Here is a 15609-nt window from a genome sequence, read left to right on the forward strand (position 1 = left end):
AGCTATAAGTGTATGAAAGCTCAACAAAAGAAACTAGTGGGTGTGCATCCAACTTGCTTGCTCACGAAGACCTAGGGCATTTTGAGGAAGCCCATCATTGAAATATACAAGCCAAGTTCTATAATGTGAAATTCCCACTAGTATATGAAAGTGACAACATAGGAGACTCTCTATCATGAAGATCATGGTGCTACTTTAAAGCAGAAGTGTGGTGAAAAGGATAGTAACATTGCCCCTTCTCTCTTTTTCTCTTTTTTTATTTGGGCATTTTCTCTTTTTATGGCCTCTTTTTTTGGGGGGGGGGTGCTTTTCTCTTTTTTATGGCCTCTTTTTTTAGTCCAGAGTCTCATCCCGACTTGTGGGGAAATCATAGTCTCCATCATTCTTTCCTCACATGGGACAATGCTCTAATAATGATGATCATCACACTTTTATTTACTTACAACTCAAGAATTACAACTCGATACTTAGAACAAGATATGACTCTATATGGATGCCTCTGGCGGTGTACCGGGATGTGCAATGACTCATGAGTGACATGTATGAAAGAATTATCTACGATGGCTTTGCCACAAATACAGTGTCAACTACATGATCATGCATAGCAATATGACAATGATGGAGTGTGTCATAATAAACAGAACGGTGGAAAATTACATGGAAATATATCTCGGAATGGCTATGGAAATGCCATAATAGGTAGATATGGTGGCTGTTTTGAGGAAGGTATATGGTGGGTTTATGATACTGGCGAAAGGTGCATGGTATTAGAGAGGCTAGCAATGGTGGAAGGGGGAGAGTGCGTATAATCCATGGACTCAACATTAGTCATAAGGAACTCACATACTTATTGCAAAAATCTATTAGTTATCAAAACAAAGTACTACGCGCATGCTCCTAGGGGGATAGATTGGTAGGAAAAGACCATCTCTCGTCCCCGACCGCCACTCATAAGGAGGACACTCAATAAATAAATCATGCTCCGACTTCATCACATAACGGTTCACCATACGTGCATGCTACAGGAACCACAAACTTTAACACAAGTATCTTTCAAATTCACAACTACTCAACTAGCATGACTCTAATATCACCATCTTCATATCTCAAAATAATCATAAAGAATCAAACTTCTCATAGTATTCAATGCACTTTATATGAAAGTTTTTATTATATCCCGCTTGGATGCCCATCATATTAGGACTAGTTTCATAACCAAAGCAAACTACCATGCTGTTCTAAAGACTCTCAAAATAATATAAGTGAAGCACGAGAGTTCATCTATTTCTATAAAATAAATCAATCGACGTGCTCTAAAAAGATATAAGTGAAGCACTAGAGCAAATGACAAACTACTCTGAAAGATATAAGTGAAGATCAATGAGTAGTCGAACGATTATGCAACTATATGAAGACTCTCTAACATTTAAGAATTTTACATCTTGGTATTTTATTCAAACAGCAAGCAAATCTTAACAAAATAAATTGACGCTCCAAGCAAAACACATATCATGTGGTGAATAAAAATATAGCTCCAAGTAAAGTTACCGATGAACGAAGACGAAAAAGGGGATGCCTTCCGGGGCATCCCCGGGCTAAGGCTTTTGATTGTCCTAGAATATTACCTTGGGGGTGCCTTGGGCATCCCCAAGATTAGGCTCTTGCCACTCCTTATTCCATAGTCCATCGAATCTTCACCCAAAACTTGAAAACTTCACAACACAAAACTTAATAGAAAACTCGTGAACTCCGTTAGCGAAAGAAAGCAAAACACCACTTCGAGGTACTGTAATGAACTCATTCTTTATTTATATTGGTGTTAAGCCTACTTTATTCCAACTTCTCTATGGTTTATAAACTCTTTTACTAGCCATAGATTTATCAAAATAAGTAAACAACACATGAAAAACAGAATCTGTCAAAAACAGAACAGTCTGTGGTAATCTGTAACTAACGCAACTTATGGAACTCATAAAATTCTCAAATAAATTTCTAGGCGTGAGGAATTTGTCTATTAATCATCTGCAAAAAGAATTAACTAAATAGCACTTTCCAATAAAAAATGGCAGCAATTCTCGTGAGCGCTAAAGTTTCTGTTTTTTACAGCATGATCATAAAGACTTCACCCAAGTCTTCCCAAAGGTTCTACTTGGCACAAACACTAATTCAAACACAAAACCACATCTAAACAGAAGCTAGATGAATTATTTATTACAAAACAGGAACAAAAAGCAAGGAATAAAAAAAAGTTGGGTTGACTCCCAACAAGCGCTATCGTTTAACGCCCCTAGCTAGGCATGATAATTTCAATGATGCTCACATAAAAGATAAGAATTATAACATAAAGAGAGCATCATGAAGAATATTAATAGCACATTTAAGTCTAACCCACTTCCTATGCATAGGGATTTTGTGAGCAAACAACTTGTGGGAACAAGAATCAACTTGCATAGGAAGGTAAAACAAGCATAACTTCAAAACTTTAAGCACATAAAGAGGAAACTTGATATTATTGCAATTCTTACAAGCATATATTCCTCCCTCATAATAATTTTCAGTAGCATCATGAATGAATTCAACAATATAACCAGCACCTAAAGCATTCTTTTCATGATCTACAAGCATAGAATTTTTATTACTCTCCACATAAGCAAAATTTTTCTCATTCAGGATAGTGGGAGTATCATAAGAGACTTTAATACTATAAATTGTTTCCACATTAAAAGAGTAATGTTCATAAAAGGGGTAATCATAATCATGACAAGTTTTATAAATATAATCCTCACTACTTTTTATAGCATAAGTATCATCACAATAATCATCATAAGTAGGAGGCATGCTATCATCATTATAAATTTGCATATCAAAACTTGGGAGACTAAAAATATCATCTTCATTAAATGTAGCATCCCCAAGCTTGGGACAAACATTAATTGCAGGAAATATATTCTCAAAAACATCATCTTCATCAAACATAGCATCCCCAAGCTTGGGCTTTTTCATATCATAAGCATAATCACTCTCATCATTAATAGTATGGATAGCACCAATAGTATAGCAATTATCATATTCTTCCAAGCAAGTGCCAAAAAGATTTTCAAGATCATAAGAAGTATCATTATCTTTCACAATTATATTTTCATGAGGCACAATAGTAATAGGAGCAGCATTATTTGGGGGAGATATCTTTTTACCTCTCTTCCTTTTTCTTTTCTTCTTCTTCACACATCATGTGTGGGTTCAATCCTTTTTTTGGAGCTCCTTATTAATGAGATTGGCTGAATAGAAGGCTCCTCCTCGTTACCTGATTCATCATAAGAAATAATAGGAGAATATTGGGAAGTTTCTTCCCTTTCATTAGTATTCTCTTCATCTTCTATTTGTTTTCTTTCCTGTATGTAATTGGCAATATAAGGATTTTCAATACAATTCACCGCGCAATACATCTAAATTTCCTCTAGATCAAAACCAAGAAGTTTATAACGGGCAAATTCTGAAAGATTCTTAGTTATACGTTTCATTTCTTCGTAACCCATAAGCAAACTTAGTTCATTATAATGTGCAAGGGAAATCAAGTCATCATAATTTTTGGACACGATTAGATCATGAAACAATTTGCATCGGATAGCTAAATGATCCTGTTCATTACAAAGTCCACAAGTACGGCCAAGAAAATTTAAATTTTTAGCACAATCATCTAGCCTTTATTGCAACAATTTAGTTTCTAAGTACTTATGCTTCTTGCAATATCTATCTTCCCTATTTGGTGTATACTTACAAACCCAATGCACTCCACAATAATTAACATATTTATAGGAGACATTTTCATCGTAACTAGTGCAATCATCATTAGTACCATGGATATTCAAGGAGTTCATACTAACAACATTGCAATCATGCTCATCATTCAAAAATTTAGTGCCAAACATTTTAATGCATTCTTTTTCTAGTATTTGAGCACAATTTTCTTTTCCATCATACTCACGAAAGATATTAAAAAGGTGAAGCGTATGAGACAAACTCAATTCCATTTTTTAGTTTTCTTGTATAAACTAAACTAGTGCTAAAACAAGAAACTAAAAGACTCGATTGCAAGATTTAAAGATATACCTTCAAGCGCTAACCTCCCCGGCAACGGCGCCAGAAAAGAGCTTAGTGACGGGGTGTTAGTGCCGCTTACCTAGCCTCCCCGGCAACGGCGCCAGAAAAGAGTTTGATGTCTACTACACAACCTTCTTCTTGTAGACGTTGTTGGGCCTCCAAGTGCAGAGGTTTGTAGGACAGTAGAAAATTTCCCTCAAGTGGATGACCTAAGGTTTATCAATCTGTAGGAGGCGTAGGATGAAGATGGTATCTCTCAAGCAACCCTGCAACCAAATAACAAAGAGTCTCTTGTGTCCCCAACACACCCAATACAACGGTAAATTGTATAGGTGCACTAGTTCGGCAAAGAGATGTAGATACAAGTGGTATATGGATAGTAGATATAGGCTTTTGTAATCTGAAAATATAAAAACAGCAAGGTAACTAATGATAAAAGTGAGCACAAACGGTATTGCAATGCTAGGAAACAAGGACTAGGGTTCATACTTTCACTAGTGCAAGTTCTCTCAACAATAATAACATAATTGGATCACATAACTATCCCTCAACATGCAACAAAGAGTCACTCCAAAGTCACTAATAGCGGAGAACAAACGAAGAGATTATGGTAGGGTACGAAACCACCTCAAAGTTATTCTTTCCAACCAATCCGTTGGGCTATTCCTATAAGTGTCACAAACAACCCTAGAGTTCGTACTAGAATAACACCTTAAGACACAAATCAACCAAAACCCTAATGTCACCTAGATACTCCAATGTCACCTCAAGTATCCGTGGGTATGATTATACGATATGCATCACATAATCTCAGATTCATCTATTCAACCAACACATAGAACCTCAAAGAGTGCCCCAAAGTTTCTACCAGAGAATCACAACGAAAACGTGTGCCAACCCCTATGCATAAGTTCATGGGCGGAGCCCGCAAGTTGGTCACCAAAGCATACATCAAGTGAATCACGTGATATCCCATTGTCACCACAGATACGCACGGCAGGACATACATCAAGTGTTCTCAAATCATTAAAGACTCAATCCAATAAGATAACTTCAAATAGAAAACTCAATCCATTACAAGAGAGTAGAGGGGGATAAGAAACATAAGATCCAACTATAATAGCAAAGCTCGCGATACATTCAGATTGTATCACCTCAAGAACACGAGAGAGAGAGAGAGAGAGAGAGAGAGAGAGAGAGGTCAAACACATAGCTACTGGTACATACCCTCAGCCCCGAGGGAGAACTACTCCCTCCTCGTCATGGAGAGCACCGGGATGATGAAGATGGCCACCGGAGAGGGATTTCTCCCTTTGACAGGGTGTAGGAGTAGGTCTAGATTGGTTTTCGGTGGCTACGGAGGCTTCTGGCGGTGGAACTCCCGATCTATTGTGCTCCTTGATCGTTTTAGGGTATATGGGTATATATAGGAGGAATAAGTACGTCAGGGGAGCCACAGGGGCCCACGAGGGTGGAGGGCGCGCCCCCTGTCTCATGGCTTCCTCGTTGATCCCCTGACATGCACTCCAAGTCTCCTGTATTGCTTTCTTTACAAAAATAACTTTTCCGAAGGTTTCATTTTGTTTGGACTCCGTTTGATATTCCTTTTCTTCGAAACCCTAAAACAAGAAAAAAATAGAAACTGGCACTAAGCTCTAGGTTAATAGGTTAGTTCCAAAAATCATATAAAATATATATAAATGCATATAAAACATCCAAGGTTGGTAATATAATAGCATGGAACAATCAAAATTATAGATACATTGAAGACGTATCAATTTCTATCCTAGGTTTCCTCCTACATCTATAAACCCAATAATCCATTATTCCAAAGTGGGTCATTTGTTCCCCGACAATCCTTGTTCCAAAATGAGCCTAATAATAATACCCCCTACCTTCTAAAATAAGCACCGTGGGTATTCCTTGAATGACCTAAACGCTCTTATATTTATGGAAAAGGTTCAAAATCATTCGACTGGCCTTTCTCTCTCGTAAGCCCCAATCTTATCCTATCTCTAAGGCTGGTCGTAATGGTAGTATCATAGCTAGTATTATGCATGCCAACTAGATAATTTTGATGAGGTGTTATAGAATTAAATGAAAAAAGAGAGCGTTGAACATCATATCATGATACCGTATCATAATAAATGTTATGCTAATACGTGCCATGCATGACAATAAATAAAGTACTACTTGATACTAATATATGATACTATTCATTAGTGAGGTAGTATCATACACTAGTATCATATGCATGATACTAGTATATGATACTCCCATCACAACCAGCCTAATGAAGCTCCTCCTCCACTCATTTCTTCTTCTTTCTTACATACCTCATTGTCAGAGGAGATTAGCCACGGCGAGCACAACCACATCAGCTAGGAAATCGGAAGAGTTTGACGCCGGTCGTCGGCACTAGCAGCCGGAGCTCCTCCGCTACATCGCTGGAGGCGCATAGCTGCAAAGCAGCGTCCATGGAGGGGAGACATGGCAAGCACCACCACAGCAGCAGGGAACAGGGGAGGCGCTGTCAGCGATACGACACGGCGCTGGTCGACGAACGCCGGTGCTGCAACGCGTCCATGGCCGCTGGGATGCGTCGCAGCAACTTTTCCATCGTTTTCGTGCCGCCTTGCAACCTCATGTGCCAATGCAGTACTCGCGCGCCCGCGGCAGAGCTGCAATGGAGCGATCGGCACCGCGACGGAGATGCAATGGAGCTGCAAGTCGCCGACAGCGAAGCTGCAATGGAGCGCTCGGCGCCGGCGGCGGAGTTGCAATGGAGTTGCAAGTTGCCCGCTACGAAGCTACAATGGAGCGCTCGACGCCGGCGGCGGAGCTGCAAATCGCCTGCTATGAAGCTGCAATGAAGAGCTCGTCGTTGACTCCCCTGTGCTTCGATGCAGCACTCGTGCCCGGTGCTCCATCGCATCGCTCGTCGGCGGCTCGATGCAGCGTCGTCCGTGGCTCAATGTACCGGCGCCAGCGGCTCTTGGGAGGAGCCCGTGTTGCATTGAAGCGTTGTTGCCACGCCGGGAGTCTTCGTCGTTGCCATGACTGGTGGCGGTAATGCGTCTGCAAGGTGAGGAACGACTTTGCTACAAGGCAGGGAATGGCGCTGGGGCCGAGCCTGGTGCTGCGAGCGAGCATGGCATGGTGGCTGCGACTGCGAGCTAGTTTAGGGGCGCTTAGCGGAGCTCACCGCCCTATCTCAGGGATCCCGTGTGTTTGTGGGGGGATTTTTGGCGTTGGCTGCCACGTGAGGAAGACAGGCCGCGCGCAGCGTTGTACTGTGTGAGAACGACCTGGCGTAGGTTGACTAATCAAACGTCTCTCAAGGCTTTGGCCCTGTTTGGATACTCTAACTCAATTAAAGGTTAGAGTTAAATTCTAACCTTGAACTAACTCTAACCAAAGAGTTCTCTGGATGGTAGGGTTAGATTGACAATAAATATTCTTCCTCAATCATTTAACTTTTTAGACCCTGTTTGGATGGAAGGGGTAACTTTTTTTACTACTTTTTCTAATGGGCCCAAGAAAACTAACCCAAATAAGCTCCTAATGTGGGCTAGTTTTTTAGGTTGGCTGAGATCCAACTAATCCAAACTAATCCATTATGTTTGAATACTTTTGGGTTATTTGAACCTCAACTAATTTAGGGATCTAAACACGACCTTTGATCGCACGGCTAGGACCCGAGAAAATCAATCGGATGATTTGTAGCAGCCACCTTTATTTAATTACGAAAGGATTTCTTCCCGTTGCAATCACATGGTGGCGTGATGGGCCCACTCTTTGTACACTATACCGTTTATGTGACAATTTTTACTTCAGTTTCTTCATATTGCCTGGCGGTTTGGAGGTACCCCTTCTGTTGTAGTCAAATGACCACTATCAAAAGGACTTCCTGTTGTCAGATTAAAGCAAATTTATGAACATCGCCAAAGTCATAATACAATAAACCGTTCATCATGACATCTAAAAGAAACAAGAATGACGCTGTGAAGCAGAATAAGTATCACGTTGCACCTGTTTGGTTCATTAAATAGAAAAGTATTGCTCAATGCTAATGGCACGCCTACAAGGATTAAATTCCTAAAAACAACAAATTGGTTGAAATCCGTCAGGTTTCAAGTTCTGAATTAGTACTTTAAACATTGGCTTTGATTGTGACTTCGCAATAATGGATTAAACAGAAGCATGTGCAACTGCAACACCAGGAAGACAAATATTGAGGATACAAGGAAAATAATTGAGGTTAATGGTCTACACAAAGAACGGCCGAAAGTAACACGAAAGGAATCAAGTACAGGAAATATAGCTATTTGTACGAACAGAATGAAGTAAAGTAAAACAAGAAAAATGCCGCAATATGATGGTACAATCTCAAGCAACAGAATCCCAGCATGACACAAGCAGAACAGAAACTAGAAAACAAATGCAAGGCAATCCTGGGCAGATGCATGCAGCAAGAAATAATGTTTGGGTTGCCAATAGTTCTGAATCTCAAAGCAGCCGAATGTGCATCTCCACAGTCGAATGATTAGCACCGGTGCCAGCAGAGAACACTCGCTCCACTGATGGAAATAGAAGCTTGGATGCATCACCAAGGCACCAAATAAAACCCTGCGTGTATGAAATGGGAATCAGTCCTCATCCAGAACAGTCACTATGCAAGTATGCAGTTTTTAAAAAGCGACATTCTAGCATTGGGTTCTTACTTGATGAGGTGCTATGTACATCTGGTATATTTGCCTAATGATGTTTTCATAAAAGATATGCTTCTAAAACTGTTAAACTGATCATTGGCAATACTCCGCCAGGTCAATCTGTGGAGGTATTGTTTTTATTTCTGTCCCAAGTTCTTGCTCAATCCTATACCTGCAAACAGAAGAAAACAAACAGTTCAGAAACCTTGGTAGATTAGTAGAAAAGAACTTGTCTTTGTTTCGAAGTATCCTAACAAGCCACTTTAGCAAAGTATCCTTACATGTTGAAACGGTCCTCATAAGTGATTAAGTTCACCGCCAAACCAAGGTGTCCAAATCTTCCAGAACGACCAACCTAGGAAAATGTCAAAGGGGTGGAACTTTTAGATGAATCAAGTTATAAATAAACAAGTACCAGGACGCCAACCGGTTTAGAAACTCAAGACTACTGAAGCCTATTAGTTCAAATAATAAATAATATATAAAGAGAAGCACTAGCAAATAAAGCACTGGTGACATGAAAATACATGCTAGACATGTTTTTGGCATTAACCACAATGCTTTGTCAGTATCATCAGTAAAACGACTCCAGCAATTTCCAAAAGGTTTTGTTGTGGTGATGGTGGTGGTGTGTGTGTAAGTGCAAAGAAATGGAAGGAATTTCCAGCGTACATAAGAGTTGAGGCCGAACAGCTGAGTTAGCTTTCCAGTGTTCAGCTAAAGTTAGCCAAGCATAGTTTAAAATGAGCCAAGCAGATAGGAAAAACTACTGGATCAGATACAGATGCATTGAAACAATTCGCTTCAGAAAACACATCAAAAATCTTTATACTGCAAAACTGAGTGAAGCAACATATAAATCTGTTGTGCTGAAACCATGCATAATAAAGAGCTTACCCTATGCAAATATGTTTCAGCAGTCTTGGGGAAGTCAAAATTAATGACAACATTAACAGCTTGAATGTCAATTCCTCTGGTAAAAAGATCTGCAATCATATAATTTCTTGAGAGAAGTTCTTCATAGCATTTCCCACAAATGAAGTGCAAAATAGCAATGCATTTAGCATGTATCAACAATCATAGAACTGAAGCAGTACAGAACAACTAGATCTAAGATCATTTTAATTAAGATAGTATAACTCTATTTATACAAATCAGGCTAATGAGTTATTCAAGTATTGCTTTGATGTGTGCTCAACTCAGCAATAACTACTATCAGATAATCCCACCTAGTCCTTCCAACCATCTTCAAGCTCAAGTCAACAATTTAGATAAAATGCAGAAAGTATTAATAGCACTCTAGTTAGTAAACTGAGGATGATATATGGTAGTCTATTTAGAAGATTTGTAGTGCAAACAAGACTACAAGAGAAAGCTAAATTCTTAAACAACAAGAGACAAAAGACAAATTACAAGTTCTAGTGCAAAGAAAGACTACAAGAGTAGTCTAAAGTCTTGATTCAAGACTAGATAAGTTGAGAAAAACAAATTACAAGTTCACTTTAATGTGTTCAGAACTTCTTTAATTCACCAAGGGCATGCTTCGGAGGCCTAATGATTATGATTTACCCGCAGTGAGATATAATAATAAAGAACTCAGATATGCTTACGTAGTGAAAAGAAAGTAAATGATTCATAGGAAGACAACTAAGAAGAAATCAGAAAGTGCATAAAAGAATAACAGAAATGTTAAAAATCTGACTTCAAATTTTTATAGATGGCAAATCAAACGTTTCTCATGGCAATTTATATTAGCGCGAGGGTGGAAATTTTAGTTTGCAAGCACGGCAATTTTCCTGGCAAAAAATGAACTGAGGCAGATTTGCCACGCTCGCCAACTAAACTTGCCATCCTCGGCGAACACAACTTGAAATGAAAAATGCTCGATTGCCATGCCTAAAAATCTGACGTTCGCTGGATATTCAGGTCCAAGAATAATCGAGAAGATAACAGATGATTCAGAGTATTTCCTAACATAGTGGAAATTTTGATCAAGGCAAAAGGTGGAGAAGAACCTGTGCAAACAAGGTTTCTGCAAGCACCATTCCGAAAATCATGAAACACCCGGTTTCGGTGGTCTTGCAACATTTTAGCATGAATGTAGAAGCACGAATAGCCAAGTTCAGTGATTTTCTTTGCCAGTAGCTCAACTCTATTAACAGAGTTGCAGAATATAATAGACTGATTTATTTGAAGCTGGCGGAGAAAAAAAAGGAGATGTTTCAGTCTCGCAATATGTACAAGAAACGACAAATAACAAGTTTTTTCATATCATGTACCTTTGAGAAAAGCGTGTTCAGACAATGAACCTTTTGCCTTTCTTCTACGAAGGCATAGTATTGTGTGATTCCTTTCAGTGTTAGTTCATCCATCAGATTAATAACATAGGGTCTAGGTAGGTATTTCTGCTTAAAATCCTTGACAGTTACAGGAAAGGTTGCAGAAAACAGCAATAGTTGCCGACTAGCTGGAAGGTAACGAATGAGTTGCTCCACGGAAGGCTGAAACTCAGGAGCTAACAGCTTGTCTGCCTGCATTTCAATGGAAGGAAGTCATGTTATATTTTTGGAAGACAAGTATCAGACATGTTAAATTCATTAATGACTTTCCCAGAGATCTGTACAAGATAATCCTTAAAAAAAACAAAAAGTAACCAAAGTAACAAAAAAACTACAGTATTTGACAACATTTGGACCAGAAGATTAGTAAATGTGTGTGATTTTGATTTAGCACAACATTAGGAAGGGAACTAACATGTACAGCATCAGAACAAATAAGAGAAGATACAGGAAAGAGTTCTTACTTTTTCCAAGACAGCTCTAACATTATATGATGCTAGACATTAAATTGACATGACTCAAGATCAATTTGAACAAAGTATCATAACTTGAGGTCAATTAAGTGAGAAGAAGCGACATCAATTGAAGATAAATAGCCCAACAAAATTAACATACTTGACTTGGCTTGACTACTGTGATGTAAACATGGTCAACAAAAACAGAATCTGAATTGTGTGTTTCTCTAATGATACCTCGTCCATGATGAGCATTGAACATTCGTTCAGCATACAAATGCCCTTCTTGGTAAGATCTAGTATACGGCCAGGTGTCCCGGCGAGTAAATGAACAGGTTGGTACAAACGCATAATGTCGTCCTTCAAGCTGGTTCCTCCAGTACTAACCATAACTTCAATATTCAGGTATTTTCCAAGCTCTTTGCAAACTTGTGAAGTCTGCAGAGCTAGTTCCCTTGTTGGTACCAGTATAACAACTAAAGAAGAAATCCATGGATAGAACAGAGTCAAGTTAACAAACAGTATGTAAAGTAAAGTACATGGAAACATAACAATTATCTTAATACAATGTGAACACAAATTGGCACCACACAAACATTATCTTTAACGAAGGCTTCGAGAAGGAGGGAGGAAGGGTTCAACTAAGAAGGTAAACGGTTGTTGCATCACAGTTTATAGTTTGATTTCATATTTCAGTCAGAGAACACTAGAACACAAATAGTTTGCATATCCAAAAACTTGAGCTCCATACCTAATACTCTTAGCAATTACTACCAGTAGATGCGTTAAAAATAATATCAACGCACCAATTTTTGAGAAGCTCGCACTGATTTAGGCCCTGTTTGTTTGGGCTTTTGCTTTTGCTTTTGCAGCTTTTCCACTTTGACCAAAAAGCCATAAAAGCTCCTAAATAGGTGTGTTTGGAGCTTTTATGGGTTTGGGGGAATCAATATAACAATATTTAGCTCCAAAAGCCATAAAAGCTCAAAAAGCACCTATTTAGGAGATTTTATGGCTTCTTGGCCAAAGTGGAAAAGCTGCAAGAGCAGAAGCAAAAGCCCAAACAAACAGGGCCTAAACTTACTGAATGTGCGTACAGGAAGTGTGCAATTTGGCATAAATAATGCATCGGCTTGAATGCTAGTCACAAAAATGGTCGTGTGGTAGAAGATGGATGCACATTATAAAAAACATCAACGTAACCAGAAATCTGGGATAACCTTTCAACCAACTGTTAATTGTACTGCTAACATTAAATTGAAACAGTATGGATTAGATGATTTCTTGTAAATGAAACAGTAGAAGTGGCAAGTTCACCTTGTATGGCATTTTTCTCTGGGTCAATCTTTTCGAGTGCTGGAATGCAAAATGCAGCGGTCTTCCCGGTGCCGTTTTTCGCTCTTGCAAGAATATCACTTCCAGTTAGAGCAATTGGAATGCTTTCTTCTTGAATAGGAGATGGCCTTTCAAATCCCTTCTCATATATTCCCATAAGTAGCTCACGTTTCAAAAAATAATCTTCAAACTCGTTGCCTTTCGTTGCAGTAACATCCTATGTAAAGCACCAAACATATTGCAGAATAGAACATCAGTACACCTGACATCTTGCTGAGACTGAAATTCCATGATGTCATTAGTACTCACCTCTGTCCTAAAACGAGTATCTGGAGCTGGAATATTCAACTGTGCCTTCCAATCTTGAGAGCTGGAACACCCAAAAGAATATCACGTTAAAGGTGTCAACTAATTCCCTTAAAGACAAAGCATTGCTAGGCCAGTTCCATATGGCATGGCAAACAAATGAATCGATGTGATGCTGCAGAGAAGTATGGAACACTAGCAATGGCGAACCAAGATGAAAACGCAGCGTACTTGCATAAATAAAGTGCATCCAACCATGAAGCAATCGATTGTAATAGAGCAAATAAGCTTGCATACACCCAGTGGGTAGTTGCTTATTCAGCTTATTCAGTTAACAGCGTATGCAGAGGAAGAGTTAAGCCTCTTGCAGCCATACAACTTAAGCAGAGCACTGCCTTGTCTCAAGGACACATGATCTAATCATGAAATAGCTCCTCTTCCCCCACCCTACCCCCACCACCACCACACCCGACCCGACCCACTTCCGCGACCACAAGACAATCGCATCCGGGCGATACAAACCCTATCAATCGGAAATAAGCAGCGTTTGGCGATGGGCCATGCGGAACCTGTGTATAAATGGTCCGTACCTCGTGTCCACCGCGTCGAGTCGCGCCACCGTCCTGGCCGCACCCTCTCCTGACGCCTGGGCCGCGGCCTGGTCCCGCCGCAGCCACTGCTGATGCTGTTGTTGCTGATGCTGCTGCTGCTGTTGCTGCGAGAACGAGTTCCTCTGCGTGTGCTGCTGCTGCTGCTGCTGCGGGAACGAGTTCCTCTGCGCGTGCGGCTGCTGCTGCTGGTAATCGTGGTGCTGGGGATGCGGGTTTCGGCCGCCGTAGTAGTTTTGGTTCCCGCCGCCACCTCCTCCACCGCCTCCGCCGCCGCCGTTACCGCCGCGGCCGCCGCCACCGCCGCCGTAGTCGTAGCCGGGCGGGTACCGGGCCCTCGGGTGGTGCATGGCGGGATCTAGGGTTTTGGAGCTGGGGGCGACCAGGCGCGACGGATCTAGGGTTCCGACGGTTTGCCCCTTTCGGAGGGCGTGGGTTTCGCTTTTGGGCTTTGGACGCGGTGGATCCGATCCAGAAGCGCTCGGTTTCGAAATGTAGACCTCGGGTGGAGGCGGATATTTTTCTGTATGAGGGGGGTGCTGCATGGTTAGCATCCATTTCTCGGAAATTTTCAATCAGTCTCCTGGGCTTGATGTTCGAACTTAATCTTGGAGGCTTTATTTCTTTGAAAAGGATTCAGATCTACTCCCTCTGTCTTATAATATAATATAAGAATATTTTTGACACTATATTAGTATGAAAATGCTTTTATATTATGAGACGGAAGGAGTATATTAGTATCAAAGTTTATCAAAAGCGCAAGACAACTCTTCTTTTATGAATAAAAGGCACAAGACAACTTAAACATAATAAAAAATGCAATGAGATTTTGACACCATCGAACGATAACCACCGTCGTCAGAACGAGCCGTCAACGCCTCGCTGCCGTCACTCCCCTAACGGAACCGACTTGACCTTATCAACGACAACCAATAAGTCTGCGTGCACGTGACAGTAAGGACCACCACTCTGGAGCCACAGTCATCGATGTTGATTCCTTGAATAGATCTGAAGCATTAGACATTGAAATCTTGCCACACGACGAGAAATCTTAACCTAAACGTCCTAAAGGAAACGATGGGAATCTTAGAGGCTTTTAAATTCAAAGAATTTCCAAATGATTTAAGGTTAAATTGAGTTGTTTTATACTCCCTTGACCCAATTTGGATGGAAGGAGTATGTAACTTGTATGATTTTATTTCAAGGTTGTGTCTTGCTATATTCCGCAATACATTTACGTAATCTCTCTTTTAGTTGTTCTTTCTCACGTCTAGCTCTAAGCATGACAACCATCATATGTCATTATTATCAAGAACGACTTGAATGGATTTAAGAGATTCGGGTGTGTCATTTTTGTGCAAAGCTTTAGCCGTAAGTATTTTAACATCATGGATCAATTTATCAAGCTTAAGCATCCCATTTTCTAACTTATATAGTTTATTGCTAACAACATTATTAAAATCTTTTTGACTACCAATAAAGTCCTTAAATTACACTTTCTAATTTAGAAGGCACATTTTTGTTACCATAAGAATTCCCAAAATTATTTTGAGGATAAGGTCTAACATAATTATTGTTACCACCAAAGTTCCAATTAGCATTATTAGCAAGGTTGTTTATTAATAAAGTTATCATCCACTTGCTCATTATTTTGTTCAACAAGTGCAACAAGAGAACATCCTTAACATCTTCACAAGCCAACAAGAGAAACTTCCACTTGCTCATTATTGCCAGCAAGAGAAACATCCTTGAC

General features: G+C 40.0%; 1 protein-coding gene across 1 annotated transcript; it reads right to left on the reverse strand.

The window, feature by feature from the left end:
• Positions 1-8335: 8335 nt before the first annotated feature.
• Positions 8336-14352, reverse strand: LOC123048125 (DEAD-box ATP-dependent RNA helicase 12). The gene is made up of 10 exons (XM_044471292.1): positions 13839-14352; positions 13252-13312; positions 12925-13159; positions 11845-12083; positions 11093-11344; positions 10829-11009; positions 9711-9799; positions 9095-9168; positions 8826-8985; positions 8336-8730 (listed from the first exon to the last, which is right to left on the reverse strand). Exons 1-9 carry the CDS (start codon positions 14204-14206, stop codon positions 8907-8909), a joined length of 1578 nt encoding a protein of 525 aa, XP_044327227.1. The 5' UTR covers positions 14207-14352; the 3' UTR covers positions 8336-8730; positions 8826-8906.
• Positions 14353-15609: the final 1257 nt, after the last annotated feature.

The sequence above is a fragment of the Triticum aestivum genome, chromosome 1A, assembly GCF_018294505.1.
Source record: "Triticum aestivum cultivar Chinese Spring chromosome 1A, IWGSC CS RefSeq v2.1, whole genome shotgun sequence".
Lineage (NCBI taxonomy): Eukaryota > Viridiplantae > Streptophyta > Magnoliopsida > Poales > Poaceae > Triticum > Triticum aestivum.